Genomic DNA, 27,733 nt, shown 5'->3' with positions numbered 1-27,733 from the left:
CTGGTTGCACATGCGCAAATGAACTGATGGTACGGATTGTGCTCCCAGGACAGATGGGGTAGTGACAATAATGTTCAGTAGATGGTTATTTTTTTGTATTTATCTTCTTCTCATTTAAAGCTGATTGATGAAGAACCTTCAGGTGCTTTACCTCCAACACCTGGTAATTCGTGTGACTGCTTCAAGAGTTTGTAGATTCGTACTTATTAATTTGGGATTTGTACAAGTACAGTTGTAATACACATGATATACACATGTACTCGTAAATGTGTATATCATTATCATACATTTCTGATTTTTACTCGGACATTTTAATTTATTCCTGTTTATTGACTTACATTTGAAATTTCTTTTAGATGTGTTTTTTTTTTATATTCTAATTATCAATGGTTATTTTATGGTGGCCGACAGATGCAAACAGATAGCAAACCAGGAAACTTGCTGCAAAAATATGTGCAATCTAAACTCAAAAACACGCAAACAAACAAAAAAAAAAAAAAACATGCAACAGAAAAATGCTACAAACAAAAAATTCTGCAATCACTGAGAGTGGAAGGGGAAAAAAACAAAATAGATGCAAACAAAAAAATGCTGATACCACAAACAAAATGCTGCGGTCACAGAAAGAAAATGATGCAAACAGTAAAAAAGCAGCAAACACTCAAAATGGAAGTGCTCCAGACATCTAGATGGAGTCAAAATAAAAAGAATCAGATCAGGATCAAACCCTTTGGAAGCTCTGTATTTCTTTTTTGTTGTGTTTGCTTAGAATTTGCACCAAAAATTTTTTCATTTATTTTTATTTTTTTGGAAGCACCTGTCAGTCACGGTATATTTTACCTCATAATTCTGCAAGGATCTTCAGAAAGAAGCATTACTTGTCGTCAAGGTGTTTTAAGCCAAATTGGCGTGTACATTATTGAAGATATCACTCGATGGGAATAACAAGAAGGATTTTAGCAAAAACACATATGCACTTTTTTTAGGCCTGGCAGGCTCCCAACTCTCGGGCGATTACTGACCCTCAATCAATATCTCCATGCACCAAAGGTCGATTAAACACAACAGAGTGAAATAAGTCGGATACAGAGAGAGAAAGGTTCCTTTTGGAAGGGCTTTAGATTTTTTCCTGATTACTCAGTGTCTGATAATCATGCCCTATATTCCTGTTTATGTAATAAACCCATATAATTAAAGACACGTAATCACTTATGTGTAGCATTTCTTGTAATATCGCATGCTTTAAAAATAATCTAGTCGATAAGAGTTCTAAAATCAGAGCTGTTTTTCTACAAATCATGTTCATATTGAAACTCTGAGCTCTCCGCCTCATATTTCTCTTCATCTCGCCTCAATTCTGTCTCCACCACCCTCCGCCTCCATCCTGACTCTCATCCCTCCAACTTGCCCCGAGAGCTGAGGTGTCAGTCAATCTGCTGCTGGTTGCCTGGGTGAATCTGTGAGCCCGCCTCTCCTCCCCCTCACTCTGCCAGATTACGCCCTCGCGCGTCACTCAAAAACGTCTACGGAGTCGATTGGCTGGGAAACGCTTTCCCAGGGTATTTATAGCAATAACCAGGGATTTATTATTGATAGAGTAAACAGAAAAATAATAAACTAATGAATTTTATAGAAATAGGCAGAAAACATTATTTAATAAGCAGCAGAAACCATTTAAAGCACAAAAGTTAAATTTAAAAGATAACTCTATTTCTAGCTTTTAAAATAAACAGCTGAAATGCTTTTTGTGTTCTTTAGATCTATGCAAATGTTTTCTTGTTTTTTCAAAAACTATTAAACCTACCTTTTTTTGCAAAAAAAACTAGATATCCTCATTCATTTTAGAGTTTTCACACAGTTTTGCAGCTTTTAATCTTAAAATATGTAGGTGATAAATAAATAACTACGGTTTATTGCAGGTTAGTCTTCAATTATATCTTTTTCTGCAGGTTTTTGATGTTTCCCTGCTCTAACACACTGGATTCAGATTATTTCAATTCAGAAAAAGCTTGTTAATCAATCACCAATAGAAAGCGTGGGTGTGTAAAAACAGGGAAACATCTAAAACATGAAGGACACCAGTCCCTAAGGATGGAGTTTGGATAGAACTGGTTTATTGGATAATATAATATAAAACATATATACATGCCCACAATATACAATGATATGAATTGACTTTATTTTGTTACAGTTTTGAAACTTTGCTCATTTCATCCAAAAAAATGTAATTGCTCTTCTATTCTCAGTGTGACTTAATTTAGGTCATCATCCTGTGTCTTTTTAATGGTTTCCACTATTAAAGTGAGTTTAAAACAATAAAAAAGTACCCTGTTAATGGCTGTAATTGATGAGCGAAAGTGTCGAGTCTGAGCACAAATATCTTTACTTTCTTCTCCTTACTATCTTTAAACTGGCTTTTAACTTCTATACTTATTGATAATGACGTAACATCTACATTAAAGCAGAGTATAAACCAGGAGCACACAGGGCATTTGTCCATTTGGAGCCCAGTTTGTTTATAGAAAACTCCTGATAGAGAGGAAATCATTGCAGAAGATGGATCAGATTCTCAGACACATGAAAATCCACATTCATAACCTTTAGTAGAGTTTACATTTGCATCTCTGCTACGATTCAAGTTAAAGTGTAACTTAAATGATATCTATGACTTTAGTGCTGTAAATATCAGATATCTATAAGTAATTTACTGCTAATATAGAATTTCTGTTCTGTTAAATGTATATCATCCTGTTTTAATTGAGAACAAGACTAGACCAAGTCTGTTAATCAACATGTCAAAGAGAAAAGAATGATATCTTTACAGATTTCTTACAGATATTTTTTAGGTAAATTAACTTTCTGGATGAAAAAAAACAATATAAACCTAAACAGTGAGACACATACACAAAAGCTGAATTGAAAAAAGCTTTGCCCTGCAGGAATTACCTTAGATAAAAACATTCCCTTAAATACAAAGAGTCTTCTTTTCTCCCTTTAGTTTCTTGCATCATATATCTATAGGAGCATCATCTATCTATAGGAGCATTAGATATATATATATATGAGCATTATATATCCATATAAGCATTATATATATATATATATATATATATATATATATATATATATATATATATATATATATATATATATATATATATATATATATATATATATATATATATATATATATAGGAGCTTAAGATATCTATAGGAGCATTAGAAATCTATAGAATAGAAAATAGAAAAATTTGCTTAACACGAAGGACAAATGTTGCAATCACAGATAAGAGAGAAGCAAAATTTTAAACACGCTGAAAATACAAAAACCTGCTGCAACATAAATTATGCTAAAGCAAAAAATGCATGCAAAGAAAAAATGCTGCGACTTAAGTTTCAAACTAGCGCTGTATTTAGAAAGAGCACCAGACCACAAGCGGGACCATCATCTAATATTAGACCAGTTAAAGACAAAAAGGGATGACTGCCCAGAAGACATTTGGAGTGATATTTGTTTCTTTTTTTGAACACTGAATATCTCTGATGATAGAAATGTTTATCTTTACTAAGACACTAATGTGTAAAAAAGTATTGCCCAAAAAGAAAGACCGTTGTTTTTATTATACAAACCTTTTTAAAGTAACAATAGTTTGTAGAACATGTTTTCACATGACTTCTACTGATCTTTAATTGTACCAGTGGTTAAGATAGATAGATCTACAAAAGTAGATATTTATTGAATTGTATAACATTTGGGGTGTACTGTAAGTGTTTAAGTCAAAATAAAGTTCCTCTATTCTGTATAAATATACTTTCCTATATAATTGCAGTGCCTCAGACGCACAGTTTGGCCAAACAGGGTGAAGAAGGCAGTTGAAGGCATATGCCTGTCCTGCTTCTGCCCGGTTGTGTGTCTGTGTTTCTCCAAGCCTCATCAATCTTACCCATCTGTCTCAGTACATGGAAAACCCCCTTCACAAACTCTCTGTCCTCCATCACAATCTCCTTATTTCTATATCTTCTGTCTACTTCTCCGGTCACACATGAAAGCTCGTCTGACTTATGCCTTTACCAGGCACATCCTTCAACGCGCAGACAAGAAGAGAGAGGAGACTTCCAGATAGGGCAAAAACAACAGCAGACAGACACAGAGATGAACCACACCCACCAATTCCCACTGCATGGGCCACAGTGGGTCATTAAAGGTGAGGGACTGGTCATCCTTTCTCTCCTCAGAAGGGCCGTCTACTGTAGACCGTTTCCTTTGGGATCCTGCAAGAACAGAGATCTATAATACACATATGTTTGGAGTTTTCCTTTTTCTGTATATTGAACTTTGACTTCAGGACATGCCTGGATCTCTAACCAGTAGTGAAAAACTCTTCAGATTCCCCTAACCACTAAGGAAGAATACGATGGGGAGATTACCATCTTATTAGCATCTCATTATTTTTGCGCAGGCTCAGTTTACGTTGCTTTCTGTGGAGGTGCCCCACCTCGCCAAGGCCCCAATGCAGTCTTATTATACTTAATATCGCTTCTCTTTTTCACAAGCATACAAGAATATGGGTTCTGCAGAAATTGTGGAGGTTTGATTAAAAAAAAAAATTATACAGGTTTTTGTCTGTAAGACTTAAAAAAGAACAAACACTTTTCAACCAAATGTAGACGTCGATTTGATGTAAATCATGTTGTGTTTCAATGTCTTTTCAAACAATTTTTGCTCGGTGTGAGATTTTCTGTGGGAAAAAAAATCCTTTTCTATCAGCATTGATAGCAGCTACAGGGTCTGCAGTTTTTCCACGTAGTAAATAATTACAGTGAATGATCTCATTCGAGTGATGGAAAAAATAAAATATTAGAACACATTTCTCACTTCATTTGGTTGGGATTAAATTGATTTCAGATGATAAAGTAAAAAAAAAAAAACTTGGTGTTATTTTTGATCAGGACCTGTTATTTCTAGAATGTTCTTCTTTCATCTGCGGAATATTGCAAAAATTAGAAATATCCTGTCCAGGATTTATGCAGAGAAACTAGGCCATGCATTTTTTACTTCAAGGCTGGACTATTGTAATTCTTTACTATCAGGAAGTCCACAAACTCTAGTTAAATGACTTCATCTGATCCAAAAAGCTGCAGCCAGAGTTCTGATGAAAATTAAAAAGAGAGATCATACTGTATCTCTCCCATCTTAGCTTCTCTTCATTGGCTTCCTGTTAAATCAAGAAAATAATTTAAAATGCTCCTTCTCACATATAAAGCCTTAAATGGCCGAGCTCCGTCTTATATCAGAGATCTGATTGTTCCGTATGTTCCTAACAGAGCACTTCGCTCTCAATCTGCAGGTTTAGCAGTGGTTCCTAGAGTTTCTAAAAGCAGAATAGGAGGCAGGTTTTAGTTATCAGGCTCCTCTCCTGTGGAACCAACTACCAGTTTTAGTCTGTGAGGCAGACACCCTGTCTACTTTTAAGGCTAGGCTTAAAACTTTCCTTTTTTGATAAAGCTTATAGTTAGGGTGGCTCAGGTTATCCTGAGCTATCTCTATAGTTATGCTGCTATAGGCTTAGACTTCTGGAGGACATAGGGACCCCCATTTCATCATTCTGCTTGATTCTATCTCTATTATCCAACTCTGCAGAATCTGTTAGTTAAACCTATAACGTTCTGCTCTCTCTGCTTTTTCTCATTGTAGCTTCGCCTCATCTGTTCCTGTTTGGCTGTGACTTCATCCTGGAGAGAAATAGTAGCTGTGCTGCTGCCATCAACACCTTTATTTATAGCTGTTGGAGATCAGCCTGTTTTTCCAGTGTAGTCCTGTTTCTCTGACTGTGACTGGCTGGATGTGCTCTCTTGATCCTCTGACATGGGAGCTGACTCGGAGCTCGTCTGCCTGGCTGTGTGTTTCCTGGACGGGGCCGCCTTTTACAGCTGCTTTTTGTATCTCTGCTTCTGTCTCCTTGAACCCCAGTCGGCCTCGGCAGATGGCCGCTCACACTGAGCCTGGTTCTGCTGGAGGTTTCTGCCTGTTAAAAGGGAGTTTTTCCTCTCCACTGTTGCTAAAAGCATGTGAGGGATTGCCTTCGTGTCAATGACTTGATGCAATCAACTGGTTTTCCTTAGATAGGAAACTTTGAATCAATTTGACTCTATGATCTGGTGAACTGTAAAGTGCCTTACATGTGTTGTGAATTGGCGCTATATAAATAAACTAAAAAATAAACTGAATTTGTTTTCTTCTATTTTTTTCTAAATGTAAATTACCTGAAGAATAAAACAAACAGGATGAATAAAGCAATGGTTGACACATTTTTTTTTGTCATGACAGATTATTCAAATTTAAGTAAATCCTCAGTAATACAGTAGTCAACATACTGACCCAAAGAAAATTATACATCTCTAATCCCAAGACACTAAGTCTGATTTGTCCAACACACTTTAAAAGCACAGGTACAAGATTAACAATGTTGTTTTTTTAGATAAAGAGGAATGACGTGTGTGTATATATATATATATATATATATATATATATATATATATATATATATATATATATATATATATATATATATATATATATATACTAGAATACTTAGGAGTAAATGGTAAATATACTGTGGTTTAATATGGTTTTGAAATTAACAATTAGGAGATCACACAATGCCTGGGTTCATTGAGTGCCTTTTTATTTAATTTGACACAGCACATGTGCTCTAACACTGGCAGATTTAATCCAAAAATACTTGCAAGAAACCCCAGTGGTGAAAGGTTCACTCCGGTCAAAGCATAGAAAAGCTTTTTTTTATTTTCTGTCTTTCCTTTGTAGGAATCAACACACAAACACACCTGCAGCCTTCGACCATGATCTCCTGGCTGTTTCATCTCTTATGCCTCCCTCCGGTGCTTTCGCTTCATCTGTCAGAGCAGAGGCTCGACAACTAGGATTTTTAACACAAATACTGTAGGTAAATATTATGTAGATGTAGAGTCGACTCAGAACTGCAGTTCACAACTATCTGTCTCTGTCTATTGAAATCCTGAAATGCATATTCCAAAACAATGTTATTGCCTGTCCTCACTAGGTGTGAATATTGGCATGGTGTTGGGATACAATACGTGTCACAATACCTGGGTCACGATACGATATTATCACAATATTGCAATATCACTTTACATTGTGATATTTTTCCCTGCTGTCAAAATAATAAATAAATAATTTAAAAAAAGCGAGTGCTGTACAGTATATGTTCGTCAGAAGATATTGATCATTTACTATTTTTGGTATCCATGGTGTTTTGGGTTCTAGTCAGTCGTCTTCCACTGTGACTGACTTCACTATGGAAATGGCGCTGCGCTGCACAGGAACAGGGCTCCACATCGCTATCCGTCAGAGCGGCGGTTCAGAGGTAGCCCATTTGCCCTCATTTTTTTGGATAAAACATTTTTTTTTTTTTTTTTATCGATTCTAGGAACTGAAAGATCGATATTACATGGGATAGCCAAAAATCTTATACTGTATAAAATTCTTAAATGTGTAGAATTCAGACCAAAAAAATAAGCAATAAGCAGTAATTTATCATAATAGATAGGAACTACTGATAACTTTTCAGGTGCAATTTGTTGCAACGTCACAAAAAATCTCTTTGTGTTCCTGTTAAGATTCTTGTTTAAAGCCGAGTGTGCAAGTATGTCCGTGTGAACATAGGTTAGGTCCTCCATGTTTATAAAACACACCCAGAGCAGTTTAGTCTACAAGCAAAATGGCAGAGAGCGCATCAAGTGGTTTGAAACATTCGCTTAAAGACAAAGATTTCCAAAAATAAATTTCTCTTTCTAACAGTCTTAGAAAGTTCTGAGTTACTAGTTAAATCTAAGTGGAGGTATAGAGAGGTATCGGTTGTTACACATCTTGTTTTGATCAACAGACAGCACTTAGTGGGGACATTTTTGCTTATTTCTCCTTTAATGGCCTTCTGTGTGAAACAGCAAAAAAAAGAATTGAAAATTTAAATTGCACAAATTCTGGGACAAATTCTGGCTGGCTACACTCAGGGACGGAACTACCGGCTTGTGCCAAAGTGTGTCCATTACTTTGGTGGAGGTGTAACCCCTGAACCCTTCCTCTACCAGTGTGCTGCGGTGTAGTTTCTGCCAGGTACCCTGTTCCCTGTGACCTCAGTGCATCATGGCGCAACAGTAGTGTTCTTGTTGGCTTTAAATAAAACCATAAACCAGGAAAGTGGTAATTTTGTCATTGCTACCCATGTTTTACATGTCTGCTCTTAATTGCATCACTTAACCTTGTTTTCTTTTGATCAAATATTTAAATATATATATATATATATATATATATATATATATATATATATATATATATATATATATATATATATATATATATATATATATATATATATATATATATATATATATATATATATATATTTTTTTTTTTTTTTTTTTATAACTCAATGCTCATTATGACAGTGGATTACCAATATAAAAAGATTTTGTTATTAAAGTCTCGAAAACATGATCCACAGTCACAACACATGTATGTATTTAAATAAAAATGCAATTTCAAAAACAATTTCAAATACAAGGTAGGGGTGGAAAAGGAAATTTTCATTGTTTGATGAGAAAAAATATTTAAAATCAGATCTATAAATTTAGTTTTTTAATTCCTCATTTGGAAATATGAGTTGAAAATATATTTTCAAATTGCAGTATTCAATAATGAATTAATAAATGCAATTTATAAATACTCTTTAGTAATGCCATTTAAAATGTGCAATTACAAAACAGTTTTGAAACTGGATTCTTTAAATCTATGATTTAAATGCTGAATTTGATATAGTTTATTTTTGCAGTAACTGTTCTGGTCCTGATAAATGTACAATCTTTTACTTGTACCTGCTTCAGATTGACGTTGAATCAGTGCGCCGAGGGGCAAATATAAAACAGAAGTATACTTTTGAGAAGCAGCGTGCCCGTTGCAGCTAGGATACTTCAGAAACGCAGTTAATGGAACAGATTGGACTGACTAGAGTTGCTGTGATCAGCTGCGAAAACATTGCAGTCTTTTTTTTTTATGCATCTGAGCAACATTGCTACTTATTGTCTCAAAAAGACCCACACCATGTAGTGGACACGGGTCAACATGAACTAGCATGTGCTCTGTTCTGATGAGACCAAAGCTAGCCTGCATGCAAAACATTGCAGGCAGCAGAGAATAATACTGCATATCACCCAAATGAACCTCTACATATATTTGAGGTAGTGGTGCTGGTGTAAGGAAATGGGAAAAGGAGCTGCAAAAAATTCTGTCTGTATAGCAGAGAATCTGTTAGAGGTTGCTGAGGACAAGTATTTTTTCACAAGTGCACACTCTGCTGCACGAGAGGACTGCTTTCTGTTTTTAGTGCAAGGAAGAAGTAGGAGAGCTTAGATTGGTTGAGGAGTTGTAAAGCAGGAGGATTTTCAGCATAAACTGATTATTCTCACAGACTGAGATGAGAAAGCCAAGGTGATTAGGGAGAGCCCCGCAGATTCAATGATACTGACCCAAAATGACGTCAGAGTTACTACGACGTGCTACTTATATCAGGAAAAAAAGATTTATACCACGTTGGTTACAAGCAATTATGGTCTAATGAAGCATGTCTTAGGTTCTAATGTCTCACCTATCAACAGCATTTAAACTGGATCATTTTTTAATTCATTACTCTTAACCACGTTATATAGAATTCATTTACATGGCCTTCTGCTCATTTTTACCAGGAAACATTGGCTGCAGTCTGTTTTGTATTGTGTGGTATTATCTAAAACCACCCTGTTAAATTTTAAAACCAAATCTTTTGGAACATCCACACTTTGACTTGTTCTAGATATCTGTTCAGTGTGACCTGATCATAATAAAGCTGTGAATCATTTGCATAGCTAAAATAATTAATTGTATTACTAATTATAATCTGGGACAAAAATTATATCTATGTCAACAAATATCCTGCAATTGGGTGTCTTGAATCACTTTTACCCCTGTAAACACAGACACAGTTTAATTTCTCAAGTTTTTAGTCCTCTTAAGAAATGCATTTATTATCATGTAAAACATCAATTAATAAACATTTTATTTTTGATAAATAAAGTTTTATTAAAGTTCTAATAACCAAAGAGTCAATCAAATTCATCGGCATTTTAGAGCATTAAAAGTAGCTGCATGCTAGGCTACTGTAACAGGTTATGTTTTTTAAAGGGGTCATAGGATGATTATATAGGGTATTTGGTGCTGGTCCTTAGGGTCTCTCAATAGGGTGTGTAATATATTTGCTGTTCTATCAGCCCTAATTCAAGCCTGTTTAAAAGCCCTAGAATGAAAATTAGCAAAATTTACATTGAAAGTTGATGACCATCAGGCTGAAAGTCGGCCGGATCAAAAGATTCTCGCACGACTGGAAAATCGCCCCAAAAATCATACAGTGTACGCCCGGCTTAAAGCATTGCTAACACCAGTAGCACTATTAGCAAGGACATTAACTCATGTGTCCATCAGCTTTGCAGAGACATTAGAATGCGTCCTGAGCTTTAGCTCCAGCTTTAGTGTACTCTAACAGACACAGCACAACTCCAATTGTCTCCCTCTTAGAATAAAACTTCTTCTTGTGCTTTTAAACACTTGGACCTTTCTTTTTTGCACCATGATGTAAGTTTCACACTTGTTTGCCTCTTTTGCATCATTGCATCAACCGTTGTTTGCCAACTGTTCGCATGCACAGTGAAATAAGTTGGGTCAGATGTTACTTTGATAAATATTAGTGTTGCACTGATCCCAGTATCGGGCAGGGCCCCGATCCAGCACTAAAATGGTGCCATCGGTATCGGCGAGTACCAACAAATAGGGCACCGATACCATTTTGAGAGCCAAAAGTTTATTCAGCTATTGTCACCCATTCCAGGTAGGCAATGAAAAGTTCTACTGGATTCACTTTGTATTAGTCTTTTTTCTGCTTCACAAAGGTAGGCAGCAGCTTGACAAAGCCATGATCGCAATTATTTTACAACCAAGTAGTATGCAGTTCTTCATATATACACACACATCAATTTCAAACAAATGGTATTGATAAGGTGTCGGTATCGGCCAATACTGCACAGCCAGATATCCGGTATCGGGTATGGGGGCCAAAAAATGGCTACACTAGTTATTCTACACAGAAACCAACCGAGTGAAAATTGGTTGAAAAGACATTGAAAAGGCGACAAGATTTACGTCATTGTCAATTAGAGAATTATTAGACTTTGTTACTTTATTACAGCTTTAACTTCTTAATATCCACCTCATTTTGGGTGATCCTCTCCATTTTGCATACCCAAATGGAAAAGCAAATAACTTAGGAACTGTAGGCTCAAATTACATGTGCAATACATTATTTGAAAGCTAACATTAGGTGACTAGAACGTAGACCAACCTGCATCAGTTCAAACATGACTCAAAAGTTGTTGTTTTTTATTCTCGGAAATAATACGTATTTTTTGAACAGCAATAATAAAGATATTCTTGAGAAAAGGCAGGCTTTATTGTATTATATTTGTTCTACATCATGTCAACCACACATACAGAAAACTTCAGACCTCTAGCTATAACAGTTCCAGAGCTGTGGAGTATGGAACTTTTGGTGTCAGCTTGGAGCTGCGCACAATGGCTCCACCTGCTGGTAAAAATTTTACCGTTGGAATTTTATGCATTCTGCATTCGCTGGTGACTCGGTGGGTTTTAAGAGGTTAATGAAAATGTTTTAGTTCTGTTTAGTTCACTTGTTTATAGTCAAATATAAAAAAAGCTCAAATTAAAAGTTCCTGAACTACAACCATCCATCCAAAAAGAGACTAATTAAAAAAATGATGTGTTAATAGAGGGTTTTCCCACTTCACAGAAGACTTTAAAGAAAAGGTTGTTGAAATGAAAAACATTTACACTCTTCTAAATGGCTTTTAATTACTGTAACTAACGACAAAAAAGAAAAACAAAGGAAGCTTTCAGTTGAATGTACTCCTCTCAGAAAATCATCCTTTTAAAAAGCACTGGCATATCTACAACCCTGATCTTGATCTGCATTTTATTTTTAAAGATCCTTCTTTATTTTAACCTTCGTTGTTTCAATATAAAAGAACATCTTGGAAGAAAAAACATAAGTAAAAATCCAAATATGCTTGCTTCAGTTTCCTATTGGGAAATACAGCTGTAATAATTGTGTAGAGTGGAACAATGCTATGAAATCTAAATATACGTACCCCCAGACAGGCATATAATTAGCCGTATATGTCATAAAAAAGTGCTACATATGTAAACCCTTAAAACTTTGTCTAAAGCAGGCGTCTGCAACCTGGGGCTCTGGAGCTGCAAGTGGCTCTTTAGACCCTCAAAAATGGCTCTTCATCACTTTGGCTAAAATTAATGAAGAGTCAGCTAATTATCTGACTACAAATCCATGTTTCATGTTTCTGACTAATTGCATTGAATTTGCCCCCCAAAAATGACTCCAATTTTAACATATATATATATATATATATATATATATATATATATATATATATATATATATATATATATATATATATATATATATATATATACACTATATTGCCAAAAGTATTTGCTCACCTGCCTTGACTCACATATGAGCTTAAGTGACATCCCGTTCCTAATCCATAGGGTTCAATATGACGTCGGTCCACCCTTTGCAGCTAGAACAGCTTCAACTCTTCTGGGAAGGCTGTCCACAAGGTTTAGGAGTGTGTTTATGGGAATTTTTGACCATTCTTCCAGAAGCGCATTTGTGAGGTCGCACACTGATGTTGGACGAGAAGGCCTGGCTCTCAGTCTCCGCTCTAATTCATCCCAAAGGTGTTCTATCGGGTTGAGGTCAGGACTCTGTGCAGGCCAGTCAAGTTCATCCACACCAGACTCTGTCATCCATGTCTTTATGGACCTTGCTTTGTGCACTGGTGCACAGTCATGTTGGAAGAGGAAGGGGCCAGCTCCAAACTGTTCCCACAAAGTTGGGAGCATGGAATTGTCCAAAATGTCTTGGTATGCTGAAGCATTCAGAGTTCCTTTCACTGAAACTAAGGGGCCAAGCCCAGCTCCTGAAAAACAACCTCACACCATAATCCCCCCTCCACCAAACTTTACACTTGGCACAATGCAGTCAGACAAGTACCGTTCTCCTGGCAACCGCCAAACCCAGACCCGTCCATCAGATTGCCAGATGGAGAAGCGCGATTCGTCACTCCAGAGAACGCGTCTCCACTGCTCTAGAGTCCAGTGGCGGCGTGCTTTACACCACCGCATCCGACGCTTTGCATTGCACTTGGTGATGTATGGCTTGGATGCAGCTGCTCGACCATGGAAACCCATTCCATGAAGCTCTCTGCGCACTGTTCTTGAGCTAATCTGAAGGCCACATGAAGTTTGGAGGTCTGTAGTGATTGACTCTGCAGAAAGTTGGCGACCTCTTCGCACTATGCGCGTCAGCATCCGCTGACCCCGCTCCGTCAGTTTACGTGGCCTACCACTTCGTGGCTGAGTTGCTGTCGTTCCCAAACACTTCCATTTTCTTATAATACAGCTGACAGTTGACTGTGGAATATTTAGGAGCGAGGAAATTTCACGACTGGATTTGTTGCACAGGTGGCATCCTATCACAGTTCCACGCTGGAATTCACTGAGCTCCTGAGAGCGACCCATTCTTTCACAAATGTTTGTAAAAACAGTCTGCATGCCTAGGTGCTTGAATTTATACACCTGTGGCCATGGAAGTGATTGGAACACCTGATTCCAATAATTTGGATGGGTGAGCAAATACTTTTGGCAATATAGTGTATATATTTTTTTTTTTTTTTTTTTTTTTTTTCATTTTTAAAACGGGAAATAACTTTGTTTTTGACATACATTTCCAGAACATATTAGCAGCCTTATTTTTTTTTTTAAGTGATATTTCTGGCTGTAAAGCACATGCTGAGGTTTCAGGCTTCCTGCAGGACAGTTATGTTATGTTGGAAACTGGGCAGTATAGTCCAGTAACTGATCTGTCCACCCAACAGAGACAGCTAATTTGTTAACAAACACTGGAAATGCTCTGATGCTAAAGTTGTTATTCTTCTCAGAAGTCATAAAAGACGTAGTCCTCTTATAGTCCTGTTTTTAGATAAATGCTTCATCGTTTATTTTAGCTAATTTGTCTATGGTGACATAGGTTGATGTGTCTCCTTGATTAAAAAAAAATAGAATGTCACTCTGGGGCTTCCATAGTTTTTCCTACATGCTTGACAATGGTTTGTAAATCATTTAGTGCACCAACAGAGGGAGGTAAATCTAACAATGTTTTGTTTCATTTGTTAAACGTATAATTTTAATTAAACTTAGACATGTTTAACATAGGTTATCATTGTCAGTGTTATCATGGGGAGAAAAAAAACATCTGCTTAAAGAACTGGCACACAAATATTGGCCCACATATCTGAAAATCAGTTAGAATGATTGGTGTTGGCCTTTAACAAAGTTGTATGAGCCGCTCGCTAATATGAACCATCTGCAGGCCTAACTGTGAGCAGAAATTTCCCTTTTAATTTTTTTATACTTTCAATTGTTGAAAAATTTACTAGGTGTGTCCTGATACAACTTTATATTTCCCGATACGATATCGGTATTGCAGCTTTGAGAATTGCCAAATATCGATACTGACCAGATACAATATTACCTAAAATCATACCAGCTTCCTCAAGAGCTACCATCCTATAACTTTTAGATGCCTCTCTTGTATAAGACACCTGAATCCAAAGACTCAATCCAAGGCATGGTAAGAGCCCCTCATTTGATTCAGGTATGTCAAACATTGGGTATATCAAAAAGGTACAGGATAGCAGCGCTTGCTGTAGAATGTTAGAAAATAATTACTAAAAAAGGGAACAAAAGTCAACGACAAATGGTATGAAAACAACTGACTAATGTAAAATGATCTAAATGAGTTACAAAAACTTTTAACAGAAGCAGAGTATTTCTAAAATATCAGAGATTATAGATGCCATCATACAAATTCTGATATTTGTCATTTGGAATTTATGGATTTATATTTGATCATCTGTCTTTAAGGATCTTTTGCTTTAAACCCAATGCTTCAGCTTATCAATCTGAGTGATTCTTATGTCTCAGCTTACTTTACCTCAGTCACACATTGGAAATAAACACACTGTGCCGAAAGATAACACTGAAGCATAATCACTCCTATAGAACTCTTTCCTCAGTCTTTTGCAGTTCATTTGCACCTTTCCCATTTTACACACTTTATGCATCTGAGGTGATTCTTCATTGTTAGATTTAATCTTTCTTTGACTGAGCTTCCTACTTCTACACGCTGCACAGCATTAATCACTCATGTGCACGCCCTCCATCATAACACAGAGACGGCAGAAAATGATCAACTTCGCAGAGAACGTCACCTGATGAAGCACACAGATTATTATAATGAGGCCAAACATAATCTGCAGGCTGATGCCAAACAAAAACTAATCTTTAAAAACTGAATTTTTAAGATAATACAGAAAATGTCATAATTTATCCTCTCCTTAGCTGCTTGATATACAGTATACTGAAAATCAGTATTATTTAAATTATTTTAGCACATTTAAAATATATTTAAAAAGTATATATATATATATATATATATATATATATATATATATATATATATATATATATATATATATATATATATATATATATATATATATATATATATATATATATAATAGAGAAAATATAAATATATACCTGATTTAACAACCAGTAAAGCTAATATTTAATCTATTACAGTATTGTGAAAAGGGTGTTCTTGTTTCAGATAGTAAAACTCTTTATTATAGAAACTTTCCTTTGGAGTGAGGTGCAAAGATGCATTTCTATTTTTCTGCTCCATGTTAGTGCAAACATTCATCTTAGGCAAGAAGTGAAAAGAATGGGAGCTGAAAAACTCAGTTTGAAAAGAATGCAATTAAAAAATAAAAATTAAAAATTAATAAACTCAATAATAAAAAAGATTTAAACCAACAAAATTTGAAAATATGAAATCTGTTCAAAAAATGCAAAAATAAAGTTTGAAAGAATAAAGAAATCAAAAATTAAATATAAAAAACACATCTGAAATAGAATAAATATTATTCGGAAAAAAAAAATCTGAGAAGGAAAAGAAGCAAAGTTACTCCAGAAGCCTTATTTGGATTAGAGATGTTTTTTTTTTTTAAGTTTTAAAGATATAGTGGAGGATATTCTTTTTCCAGGTGGATCATCAAAATAAGTGCTCCTCCTGATTGTCAATCATTCTGGTGATGTTTACATATGGCCATCCTACTTGCTCTCCCCCATTTTCACTTCCTGATGGTGAGTCTGACATAGTGGAAAAATTACAAATCTTCTTTTAGAAAGTATGCTTGTATGAGCGATGCAAACAACAACGTTTAAACAGAGTGTGCACGAGGAGAAATGGGCTTGTGCACGCTCTCGAACGTGTATGATAGGCGTTCCCTCTCAGGAACGGGCACAGAGTTGTGCATGTGCATTGTTTTTTTGGAGAGGGCGGGTCTTTTCAAAAATCAGCAAAAAAATTCTCCAAAATACCTTTAATGGCTTCACATAAGAAAGGAGACATTTGTAGCACTCGACCCAAATCCAGGCTTCAAATCAATTTCTTGGCTAGAAGGTAAAATATTTACAAAGATAACTTTAATTCAAACATACTTTTTGCCTGATCATAGTCTTGTCCCGTCAGCGGCACCCGTTTGGCTCTGTAAAGACTGCGTTGCCTTTGCACCCAGATAACCTAAAGAAACAGAAACAAAATAATTTTTTAAGACACTTCAATCTCTTTCTCTCCCTTTTAAAATTATTTTAAAAAATCTAATCAAATCCAGCTTGCCTCAGCAAGTGGAAAGAAAAACCAGCAGCTGCCCTTTGATGAATCTGCATCTTTGAAGTATCGGGATTCGAGAGAGGAAACCAAAAACTAACAAGAATGCAGCGAATAAAATGCTTGGTTCCCTTTTGTTTTATTATACTTGGAAACCAGGGAGAAAAATCCATACTGTGTGGAGAGAGAGGACAACTTTGTGAAGAAGTGTAAAAGGTTTGCTTCATTAGTTCAAAGAGTGCTCACTTGCTCTCTCCTTTGCAGTGTCATTGTCCAGGGTTAAAAGCAACAAAAACACTCCCATCTCCTCCACACCTCAGTCCTCTGCAGAGCACATGCATGCACACCCAACCGCCTTTCATAGCCCGCCTGCTTGTGGCTTTGATCTGATAAGAGGCTGGTCCTTGTGAAGGTGGGCGCAGTAAATCAAAGGACAGATCACACACAGACGCGCACGCACCCACGTGCATACATATCACTGTCAGGCCACTATTGTCCGCTCACACTTAAATCAGAGTGGAAGAGGTTGAAAATAAATACTACTGAGAGGCGGCTGCAGTCTTTTATGTCATAAAAGCCTGCTGCCTTTTTTCTCCCTTCATGTACTTCAATTAGACTCAATTAACAAAAGCTAGGAGCTGGTCTTAACTACCCACGAAAGACAGCTGTTATAAGGACGCTACATACGAGACATTAAACACACAGGACAGAGAGAGGATGTGCCTTGAATGCAGATTTGCTAACAGAGAGAATTCTCTGCTTATTAAGTCGCCATATGATCAGTACTGCTTTAAAGACACCCTGTGAACTTTTAACTAAATGCTGAGCAGCAAAAGGGAACTTTTTTTACTTATTCAAAACACCAGGCTATATTGCATACTTAAGAAATACAATGTAAATAAATAACTTTACACTGCAACACAAAAACATTGTGCAGATTGATCATTAGATTTCTAGAGGTGAACTGATAGTGGAGGATTTTCACAAATTTTTGAAAAGACCCGCCCTCTCCACTTTAAAAGAAATACAGATGCACAACCTTGTATCCACTCCCAAGAGGTAAGGCCTATTCAACACATGCGAGGACGTGCACAAGCCCATTTCTCCTTGTGCATGCTTGGTTTAAAAGTTGCTGTTCTCATAGCTCATACAAGCTTACTGTGTCCAAACATCCGCTCTAACTCCTAAATCCCTCAATCGCTGTATAGAGCGTGGACTATATAGTGGACTTTATAGTGAACTCAGTTAAGTGACCGTTTGGAAAGATGATCACTACTTTTTGCTCCCCGTTGGTCACAAAACTCCTCCTCCACCGCACTGTGCCAGCGCAATCTTTGTTATTAGTCGCTATAGCGGGGTAGTGAAAGCCTATGGCGACAGCGGGCCACTGTGACAGAAAATCCCATAATATAATATAGCCTCTTCTGAGGCCTTTCTTTTCTTCTCATTTTCAAAGAACCGTGGTGAGAAAGGTGAGCTTCAATGACTGGCTGAAACCGTAGCTCACCAAACACCACGCATGTGTAGAAAAATATAGTTAACAGGACGAGCACGTAGGACGGCCTTACTTAAACATATCACCAGAATGATTGACAATTAGGAGGACCACTCATCTAGATGATCCACCTGGAAATAAAAGATCGTCCTTTATACCTTTAAATGACATATAATTCCCTTTTAATAACCTTTTGTGAAAAAATGACAGAAAATGTTTAAAAATTATGCTGGTAATGTCTGAGTTAAACTTCAATACGCTCACATTTTACACATTTCTATATCCTTCCAAAGCGTAAAGCCAGATTTGATTTCTTTGGATTGTCATTTAAAGCAGTAACAGTGGCTCCTGTAAGTGAGCAAAAGCTATATTGTTTTGTCCGAAGTAAGACAGCATCTTTTAATGAGGACCAGTGCATAGTGTGGTAAAATCTCAGTCAGGATTTAACCACACTACACAGTTCAATCCGCCTGCAATTGGATTGATCTAAATTTTTGTTTCCAGTGACTGTGTGAAAGATGTTTAGCTATGAGGTAATGATTCTATTTGTAGAGAAACAAAGGCTGTGCTCAATTTCAGTGGTGCGTTCTCCCAGGACCCGGTCTAAATGGACTTCCATGGAGGTCCATGAAAATAAGGGGGACTAGAAGAGTTTGGCTATGAAGTCCAGCCTTCCCTGACTTTAGTAGTAGCCACATTAAAAAAAAAAGTACAGGGAGGATTTACTGAACATCAGCTAATCACAGGCAGTGTACCTCTACAAGCTTGTTCCTCCCTCTAAGTGGCAAAAAGCTGACATGAGTGCAAAGAGACAGGTCAACACATGAGTAGGAGGGAATCTAGTGCATAAAAAGTAAGAAAGCGCAGAGAAAGAGCATAAACTCATGATTGTGACATATTAGGGGTCTCATGGGGGTTCAAAATGTTCAAAATGCATGTGGAGAGTAATTTAGATGCTTGTGTTTTAAATAAAACTGCTCGTATCACTATTTATTATGCATGTGCAATTTTGGCAGAATTCTGACTTTATTCTTGAGATTAAACTACTAGTCAGACATTTGTACTGAGATATATACATTAGCGTTGCATCGACACTGATACCAGTATCGGGATGGGCCCCCGATCCAGCACTAAAATAGTGGTATCGGTATTGCCGAGTACCAACAAATAGGGCACCGATTTTGAGAGCCAAAAATGTATTCCACTATTGTCACCCATTCCAGGCAGGCAATAGAAAGTTCTACTGGACTCACTTTGTATTAGTCTTTTTCCTGCTTCACAAAGGTAGGCAGCAGCTTGACAAAGCCATGATGGCAATTATTTTACATCCAAGTAGTATGCAGTTCTTGATATATGCACACACACATCAATTTCAAACAGATGGTATCGGTATCGACAAATACTGCACAGCCAGGCATCGGGTATCAGTATCGGTGCCAAAAAATGGCATTGGCGCAACACTAAACATAAAACACATTTGTTTAATGTTCTGAAATATTAAATTGTGACAAACAGATTAATCACTAAGGAATAAAGAGGGGAAATAACATAAATTTACATAATTTTATAACTGTAGGTAGATACAGATCTTCACGATGGATAATTAATCTAATAATGTTGCAAAGTTATAAAAATTATAAAATAGTATAAGCAAAACAAATTCAATGTTTTGAAGTGGACCTTAAAATGTTATGATCCTTTAGAAAATTTAAAAGCAGAGCCAAATCGTTTGACAGATTTAACCTACAAACACCACTAATACACACCGGTATTTACAGGAGAAATGGGCCAAAACTCCTGGTTACAGTTGTGAGGAGGTTTTGGAATAATATGCAAAAGTTTGACCAATAAATCCAATTCTAAAGGAAATTCAACCAAATAGTACAAAATTGTATACAAATTTACTGATAAAAACGAAGACACTTCTTACCCTGCAATTTAGCAATACAAATTCTATATCAATGTTATAAAACCTCACAGATAAAAAAAAAAACAAAAAAAAACGAAAAGTCTAATTTAACGACTGTGCTAAAAAAAAAATTTTAAATTCATAAAATGTTGGTAAACATCTTGTTTCAAATGTAGAGGTAGAATGCTTTGCCTCAGACATAAAGAAATTATGTTTTTTTTGTGATGAAACACTAAAAAAGTAAAAAAAAAAGAAAAGAAAAAGAAATGCTTTAAATCTTGATTAAACAGCTATTTATATCCAAATAAATTTTACAGAGAAGTCTGACCAGTAGCTTTGAACAACAAAAATTGTACATAGTGTAGATAAACAATAATCTCTATAGCTGCGCATGTGTGTTTGTGTCTGCATGTATTGGTGTGTGTCCCCAATGCCTTGTTAAACCCCGCCAGCCCCTCCTCTGGAGAACCAGCCAGGACAAGCTGATCGATACACATGATAGAGAGCTAATCCCTCTTTGTCAAAGCGCGCCTTACCAGCTACTAATGGCACAGACTCAGCAAGGAATGGATGTGTGTCTGTGTGAGCATGACTTGACCTTAAAAGCACACTGAGCTCTCTTCTGGGGCTTTTGCTCAAGGTTAGACTCAGGGGAGAAGGTGCAATTGACAACACTGTCTGTGACACTGACCCCAAAGCCATCAGGGCATTCATCATCCAACTGTCACACACACAGTGCTGACATATGAAAACACACAGTTTGCATGATGAAATAGGGAAAAAGGAAAGTAAAGGATAATCAATAGGAGGAACAAATAGTGTCACTAGGAACTGCAACATTAGAAATAAACTTAATGCATCTTACAGTTATGTTCACACCGTTTCCCACCCTGTTCCCACACTCCTATATTCTAACACATGTTGGTGTAAACTTCTTTTATGTGGATCTAAATGTAGATAAGCATGTGTGTCATAGAATGTGTGTTGTAGAAAGCAAGCATGAAACTTTGTCAAAGTAAAGCAGTTTGCTCTGTTGACCTATCTGGATATTTTGTCGGTTTGTTTAATAACATGCTTAAAGATATGTCATGGGGTTAGGATAAAAGGTTTTTTCTAGTAAAAGCTGATTTTCTCGCATGTTTTAATCCATATTCTCTCTGCAAAGACTTACAAAGGCTCACCTGTAATCATATTAGTGTGGAAGCCACATACAAACATAAATCACGCAAATAATCGTGGCTTATATCAATGGCTCCCAAACTTTCTTGATAGAACCCCTGTGATCCATTGTGATTTTAAGCTAATACTAATACCCATTTTACAAGTGTAATTATTTTTGAGTTTACCTTTTCTGTTACTGTTTAACTGTAATATTGCCATCAATAAACATTTTTTTAATTACCTCTCAAAACTGGTCTTTAATCCTGTTTATTTCTACTATTCCCCACGCTGCATTTACACTAGGGGGTGAACCCCTGCATTATAACGGATGATGTGGATAAATCATTTTCCTGTCCCCATGTGGTAAATGGTTTGAAAATATCACAAAGAAAGGTTGGGTTGCTGTATATAAGAGAAATGGTAAGTGAACCTTCATAAGCGCAGACAAAGAGTTGACAGAGTGTTTGCGTTTCATCTCCAAAGCACAGTATAAATGCAATGAATGAATATATTGCATTTTTCTAGCCATACTAACCGCTCAAAGTCTTAGAGCTACATTCACCAAATCAATCTGATTACATTCATCTTTGGGTTATTTGCCTACATCAAGAGATAGCAGAAGGAAGATGGGATCAAACCTACAATCTTCTATTACTTACTGTACATAGCTAAAGACGTTCAAGTAATAAAGAATCAAACTTTGTAACTACTTACTGCAGCAACATTCTTTAGCCCTTGTTAAAGGAAAAGTCCAGTTATATTCAGAATTCAAGCTTCTGAAATTACTTTATATATGAAATTATTACATACTGTTCAATCAATGATAATGGTTTTTAATTAAGAGTAATTTTCATTTGGATGTGATTCACTGGTGACATCCATGTTTTTCAAACAACACTACTGCCACCTACTGGTTTGTGACGTCACTGTGCGGTATTGGCTGTTGAGCAAGTCCAAAACCTGTATCTGGTGTTTGCAACAACGCACAATTATCCAAATCATCTTGAAAACATTCTTCTTGGAAATGTTGGCTACATATTACGTGGTTTCTTTTACGGCCAGAAGTTCAATGGCGTCACTGCCATAAGACGCCAGGAGTGAGGTGTTACTATATTTAGGTAAAAATGGACGCTCCCAGACTCAGTGATCGAAACGAAAATTATCTTTTTTTTTTTTTTTTTTTACTGATTAACGCTAAATTGATTTAATCACTGCGCAACGTATTAGTTTTAGGTATAGATAATGATCCATTGATTATTCCTTGCTGACCAACATTTCCTTTAAGCCTACAGTAGTGTAGAAATTACTGTCATCTAGTGGAATTTTTTGCAACCTGACTTAGCTTGAGATCAAAAAATTTATGTTACAGTATTAGATAGTTGGGAAGAATAGCCGGAGCATAATATAGCTAGCTTAATTTAATTTAATTCAAAAATACTTTATTAATCCCAAAGTAAAAAATACAATGCCCAAGTAACTCAACAGCCTATCTTCAACAAGCCATTGTAGAAAGCCATACTTTGAATATATATATATATAAGGCATCAAAAACAGATTTATTTATTTTTTTGCTATGTTTAAAAATTAGGAAATTCAAAAATTCAATGACTATTTAATCATCAGAGATTTAGAAAATATATACTTTAAGGGTTAAAAGATTGGCAAAGAAAGTTCAAAATAGTATAGATGCACTGCATGAAAAGTGAGATTTTCGTCCCCGTAAACCCCCGTAAACTCCCGCAGATCTGCCTGATTTTCGTCAGTTTCCGACAATTTGCAACCCTTGCTTGTCCGCGTTTGTCGTGCCACAAATTGTCGGAAACGGACTCTGACGTACTGTATGTGGAGAGCGATCAGCTGTACTAATGGCCCTAATTAGCATATTAATGCAGCAAACCCGCGCGGCTGGCCAGGTCTGGCTTGAATAACCTTCTCAGTATTGGCTGAAACCACTATTCTCAAACAAGTGAAATCGCTCGTGATTGGCAGCAAAACCACACGTGGCCACGCCAGGCTTTAATTTTCTTACTGAGTATTGGACGGAACCGCTTCCTTTTAAACAAGTAAAGTCGCTCGTGATTGGTTGGCATATATATATATATTTACATATATATTTATTCATATATATATTTATTCATTCATATATATATATATATATATATATATATATATATTCATATATTTATTCATTCATATATTTATTCATTCATATGCTGTGTATTTATGTTATCCTACACTACTACACAAATATTATGCTACCATCAAGGACATGAATGAATTTATACAGGAAATGAAGATTTGCCAGGAAGCTGTTTATGCAAAGAAAGAGCTTTATTAAAACACACACAACTATATACAACGCGTATCCAAACACATGCATATCTAAAAATTACAACTCCGTGAACGGTCCGTTTGCTTCCTCGGGGTTGGAGGTAACAGGCAGCATTCCCTCCGAGGCAGGTCCGATGTGCAGACGCCTACTGTGCGTGGCCCTGTACTTCGGCATCGCTTCTAACCGGGACTGCAGCTTAACACAGAGTTCAGTGAGATCCGGCCTACGAAATGGCGGCGACCGTACAATCCATCCAGAGACACCGCCGACGACGCCATCTTCTTCGTCGGACATGAGGTCGACGGTGGCGGACTTACAGAGTTCCACTTCCTCATCTGATAGCACACTCTGCCTCGCCTTCAGCAGCTGAAAAAAAAACAATGAATCAGCGCACTGCATATGGACACAACACATCTATCAATGCACCTGAAAAATAGCCACCAAATAAAGTCTTACCCTCTTTCTTCTGGCCCGACTCCGAGCAGATAGCCTGGCGGCCTCCGCACGCAGCGTGCTGGCTAGCAGCGTGTATCTGAAGCTCCTGCATACCGTCTCATAATACGTCTTACAGGCAGCTGGAAAACAATTAAATGAGAGTGGTATGAATAAAAAAAAAAAATCAAACGCAAGTCACAGTAACAAGGAAGGAGAAAACATTAAAACAAGTCACTTACACACAATGTCGTCTTTATCAACATCGTGCAAATCCGAGCAAATAGGAGGTCACCGCCTCATTGTGAGGCGACTGTAGTCTGTGAAAAAAAAAAAAAAAGTACAGCTATGGTCGGTATCAATCCGTATCCATGTCCTTTTACCGCATATTCTTTAAACCTTACCCCTGCTCCGGTTCATAGCGCCTGCAATTAGTTTCCGAGTTGTTAAGACGGCATATTGTTTCCTGTGAATCACAAAAAATACACTTTAATAAAGCTTTAGTCTAGGCTGCTTTTAGCTTACCTAGCTAGGCTAGGTTGTCTTTAGCTTGCCTAGCTAAGCTAGGCTGCTTTTAGCATAGCTACCAGTAATCGAACATATATTTACCGCTAGCGTGGCGTTGTGCACCCGTCTTCTCTTCCTCGAGTTCGTATATCCTGCAAAGTTGCTCGACTGCAGAGCCGCCATCTTGTCCTCTATGGACTACAACCTGGAACGCATCGAATTCTCCAGCTGAGTGAGGCGTTCATTCATGTCGGCAGTATGTTGGGCAAGCTGACGAGACAGTCCGCTGATAGCAATCAGCAGTTTCTTCTCGTCAGTCTGCGGGCTGGCCGAAAGTTGTGGACTAAGAGCAGTTGGAGGCGAGTTGAACGCGAGACGTCGTGCAGCCATTGTTCACGTAACAACAAAATACAAACACGGTAAATGGAGATGAAGTTCTTCTAAGTGTAGTAACACAAACATGTCTGCTAATATGCTGGTCTCGCGAGAAGTCGTAGTGCACAAAAGCTCACACGTGATTGGACGATGGGGCCGAAGGCTCATCAGGCTCCTCCAATCACATACGACGTCATTGTTATACGGAAGGACTCGCGAGAAGAGCTCGCGTCGCTCCATTCTGGAAGGTGGCGGTAATGCACCTATAAATTGTTTGCAATTGCAATTGTTTGTCTCCATAAGATTGAATTTGAGCAGGTGGACATTAGAGATAATAAATGCAACAACAAGTTTTTGAATCAATATTCTATAAATAATATGTACCCAGGAAGAACAAAAAGCACAGCTCTCTAACAAAATTTTAAGAAATCTATGATAGTCAAAATTAGGACAAATTATTTGAAATTCCCAATTCCTCCTAAATATAAAGAATTACAATTTAAAATAATAAATAACATATATCCTTCAAATGAGTTTTTAAGAGAGAGATTTAAGTTTAATGTTGAGAATTGTGGCTTTTGTACAACTCAATTGGAAACAACTAAACATCTTTTTTATGAATGTAAAGAAGTATTCAACTTATGGGATCAACTTCGAACCTTTCTGTCTTCTAAAACAATAAATTTAGATTTTATTTCCTGGCAAAACATTAAATTCGGTTTATCCATTAAAGAAAAAAAATTTGGAATTTTTAATCAATATTCTAATAATTGTAACAAAGTATTATATCCATAAATGTCGCTATGCAAAATGCTCCCTCTCAATCTCTGCTCTCAAAAATGAACTTTCCCTTTTCAAAAGATGTCTGAGAAAGATGCAGAATTTAAATGCAATTAAATTGTTTGAGTTAATTGAAGAATTTCAGTTGGTAGTCCCCACTGATTAATTTACTTTAAACCCTATTATTATTTTATTTATTTTTATTTATTTTATTTTATACTTTGTTCCAGCCTGTGCATTTAATTTTATTTTTCAAAAGCAGGAGTTGTGATATTTCTTCTTGTATTGAAATATTTGTTATTGACTTGTTGTTTGAGATTGTTATTGTTTTCTTATATATTCAATAACAAAAAAAAAAAAGTGGAAATCTAAAAAAAAAAATTAACCATTACAGCCAACTGATTCTGATTAAAACTAATTTTTGAAGTAAATTATTTTGTGTATTTTTTTTTACATAACATTTGCATACACAGTAATCTAGCGTACTTTAATTAAATAAATCAATTCAAGCTAAAATGTAAGAGTCTATAATTAGGCTATACTGGGCCTGATCTATTTCTACCATCTATTTGGAGGATATTTATTGCCACACTTTGGGCCACTTAAAACCAATTTAGCATGCTGACCTATGACCTTATGACCACAGTGTACCAATCTTCTGATGGCTACTTCCAACAGGATAATGCGCCATGTTATAAAGTGAATCATCTCAGACTCATTTCTTGAAACTTTTCCACTTAAGTAATTGTGAATTGAGCATATTGACAGACAACATTTTATTTTTTATCTTAAATGCAAATTTAAAAAAAAATAATTACTGCTCTAAATGTATTGCTCTGTCAGCTAAAGATCTGTTTTGGTCTCTATACTTTAATTAAATAAATCAATTTAAGCTAAAATGTAAGAGGCTATACCTGATCTCTTTGTATCAGAGATTTTCTTACCCAGGGTTGCAGGGGGGGTTTTACCCCCCCTGCAACCCTGGTTTGCATTTGATTAGCTCACAGCATGTTCATTTACATGTTAAAGCCTCCCCTAGAATTCCATGGGGGGGAGGCATGGGGGGAACACTGCCTAAGAAATTCCACGTCAATTTCTGACAATTTACGGGAGTTTACGGCAAGGCCTGCAAATTGCCGTAAACTGCCGCTAACCTGAAGTTCCACGACAATCTACAGTGCCGTATATTGACGAAAATCCCACTTTTCATGCAGTGTGGGGTAGAACTAACAAACACAAATACTTTAGGAGAGAAAGAAACATCAATATTGAGTAAGAGTGTGTGTGTGTGAAATTATTCTTTAAAGATATCTGTGGATGCATGAATGTGTGTTCAAGCACAAATATGGCTCTATGTTGCTGACGTCATAGGCGCTGCAACCAGAGAAAGAAAAGTGTGGAAGAGTGTGTGCTCTGTTGTCTCTCTATGAATGAGTGGATGCGGTGGATGGCAGGCAGCTGCGGCGGCCTGATAGCCGAGCCGAGCTGCCCAGATATCAGCGCTGACATTTTGGGCTCCGCTACCAGCTCACGGCCCCTTGGGAGAGTGATGGCAATTTCACCGGTGGTGGACACATCTCACACCCTCACTCACCCGTCAACCCCGCCCGGAGCCCGTCAATCTCAACGCCGTGCTTCCTGTGAGACCTGATGTTGGATCCATCATGGCTGGAAGCAGTGAATTCTGCAAATGACCCCAACTTAACCAGTACACCACACCGGACTGCTGATTATTATCTAGCTCCCAACTCCCCCACCAACCCACACACCAACTCCCGGCCTTT

The 27,733-nt window shown here is 36.8% G+C and overlaps 1 protein-coding gene across 1 annotated transcript in view; it reads right to left on the bottom strand.

The window, feature by feature from the left end:
* LOC119795640 (neuroendocrine convertase 1-like) overlaps window positions 1–27,733 on the bottom strand; it is a 122,191-nt gene that overhangs the window by 59,126 nt on the left and 35,332 nt on the right. Inside the window, exons 4-5 of the mRNA XM_038303716.1 lie at window positions 16,790–16,871; window positions 4,169–4,272 (exon numbers count right to left, since the gene is read on the bottom strand). Of these exons, the coding sequence (XP_038159644.1) occupies window positions 4,169–4,272; window positions 16,790–16,871 (186 nt within the window). The remainder of the gene's footprint in view (window positions 1–4,168; window positions 4,273–16,789; window positions 16,872–27,733) is intronic.

Source organism: Cyprinodon tularosa, unplaced genomic scaffold (assembly GCF_016077235.1).
Source record: "Cyprinodon tularosa strain WSP-4 unplaced genomic scaffold, ASM1607723v1 ctg519, whole genome shotgun sequence".
NCBI lineage: Eukaryota > Metazoa > Chordata > Actinopteri > Cyprinodontiformes > Cyprinodontidae > Cyprinodon > Cyprinodon tularosa.
This window is presented reverse-complemented; position numbering and strand designations above follow the sequence as displayed.